This window comes from Plectropomus leopardus, unplaced genomic scaffold, assembly GCF_008729295.1.
Source record: "Plectropomus leopardus isolate mb unplaced genomic scaffold, YSFRI_Pleo_2.0 unplaced_scaffold24065, whole genome shotgun sequence".
Taxonomy (NCBI): Eukaryota; Metazoa; Chordata; class Actinopteri; order Perciformes; family Serranidae; genus Plectropomus; species Plectropomus leopardus.
Window position 1 is genome coordinate 1 of NW_024626119.1, and position 1,631 is coordinate 1,631.

Below are 1,631 nucleotides of genomic sequence, written 5' to 3' on the forward strand. Positions count from 1 at the left end.
TTTGTGGTCGTTTTGCGTCTCTTTGTAGTCGTTTTGCGTCTCTTTGTAGTCGTTTTGCGTCTCTTTCGGTGGCAGGTGAAGTGGAGTTCGAGCAGACGCGTTGGACTTGTGTTTGTCGATAAGTTTTCGGGTGGATCTGGTTGCGGATTGTCGATATTTAAAAAATAACGAATAAGAAAATGAAAAACACGGTCAGCAGATCGGCTAAAAGTGACAACAACAAACGCTAACAGTCACTGCATCACTTCCTGTCGGCGCGTTGGGAGACAGAGCGCCGCCGCGCTGGCCTCAGATCAGCTTCCTGTCCTCGTGCCCCCCCCCCCCGCCAGTCTCAGGCGTCGGACTCGTCGCTGCTGTCGCGGCTGATCTCGATCTGCAGCGACGGCAGGTTGTCCAGCCGGCTCTTCTTGGTCTTGTGGGACAGACGCTCCTGCTTCTGTTTGATCATGGCGCCCCACATCTTCTGCAGCGTCGAGTCGTCCTCCTCCTCCGCCTCCTCGTCCTCCTCGTCCTCCACGCCGCCCCGTCTCCTGCCGCCGTCGTCCTTCCTCCCCGAGGAGAAGAGGCCCGCCGAGCGGCCGCTGGAGTGGCGCTCGTGACGTCCGCCGCTGCCGTCGTCTTCAGCCGAGCCGAGTCTGCTCCACAGCCCGCCTGCAGGGGGCGGAGTTAAAGACAAACGTTTCAGAAACAAAATTCAAAATTCATTTTTATTATTTCATATTTACGTGATTTGGCTCACGTGCAGCTCCTTTTGTTGCAGGTTGTTTATGTGAATTGTTTTTGTAAACATAAGAAGTCAGATTTAAGATTAAAGATTCAAGATTTTTCTGTTCTGACGCCCCAAAATAATTTTAAGACAAATTTTAAAATAACCAAAATTGATGGACAATTTCTAAAATATTTATTAAATGGTTCATACGCACTTTTAGGCAAATTCTTCCTGTAAAAGTTTTATTAAAAAAAAAAGTTTAAAAATTGTTTTTTTAAAAAAAGGTGAACCTTTAAGAAACAGATTCAGTTTTCTTTAATTTTTTGCGATTTTTACTTGTATGTTTGGCTTTTTTTTTTTTTTTTATTTATAATTTTGGATTTATTCACAGAAAACAGAACAGTTTTGGGTTTTTTTCACAGCCAGGACCTGGAAATTGCTGCTTGTAAATTTCATGACTTTTCCAGGTTTTTCATGACAGTAAAAACTCTGGAGAACAAATTATGAAATAATAAGAAAAACTCAAATTATGTTGTCTGTGTTTTTGTTATGTTTCGTAAGCTATGCTTTTATTTTTGTGATAATACGGAAATATTTCGACCACGTTTAGGAAAATAATGACAAACGTCTTCGTGTTTGATCAGTGACGAGCGTTCGTACTTGTCTTCCTGTCTTTGGATGAGTTGGAGTACACGCCTCTGCTGTCCTGGCCGGCCCCGCCCAGTCTGCGATGCACGTCTCTGATTGGCTCTCTGACCGGGGGCGTGTCTCGGGGGGACACGGGGGAGGGGGAGCGCCGTCTGTCCGGAGAGTAGCGTCTTTTCCCCAACCGCTGCCGCACGTCTGCACACAACACAAAAAAATCAGAAATAATATAAATATAATCATATTGATATCAGTAAGAAAACTTTCAATAAAATTA

General features: G+C 44.6%; 1 protein-coding gene across 1 annotated transcript; it reads right to left on the reverse strand.

The window, feature by feature from the left end:
* Positions 1-162: 162 nt before the first annotated feature.
* LOC121966338 (nuclear cap-binding protein subunit 3-like) lies at positions 163-1,552 on the reverse strand (the record flags this gene model as incomplete). The annotated part of the gene is made up of 2 exons (XM_042516442.1): positions 163-651; positions 1,370-1,552. Coding segments are annotated over 2 exons (503 nt in total), but the record flags the coding sequence as incomplete, so codon positions are not given.
* Between the last annotated feature and the right edge of the window lie 79 nt (positions 1,553-1,631).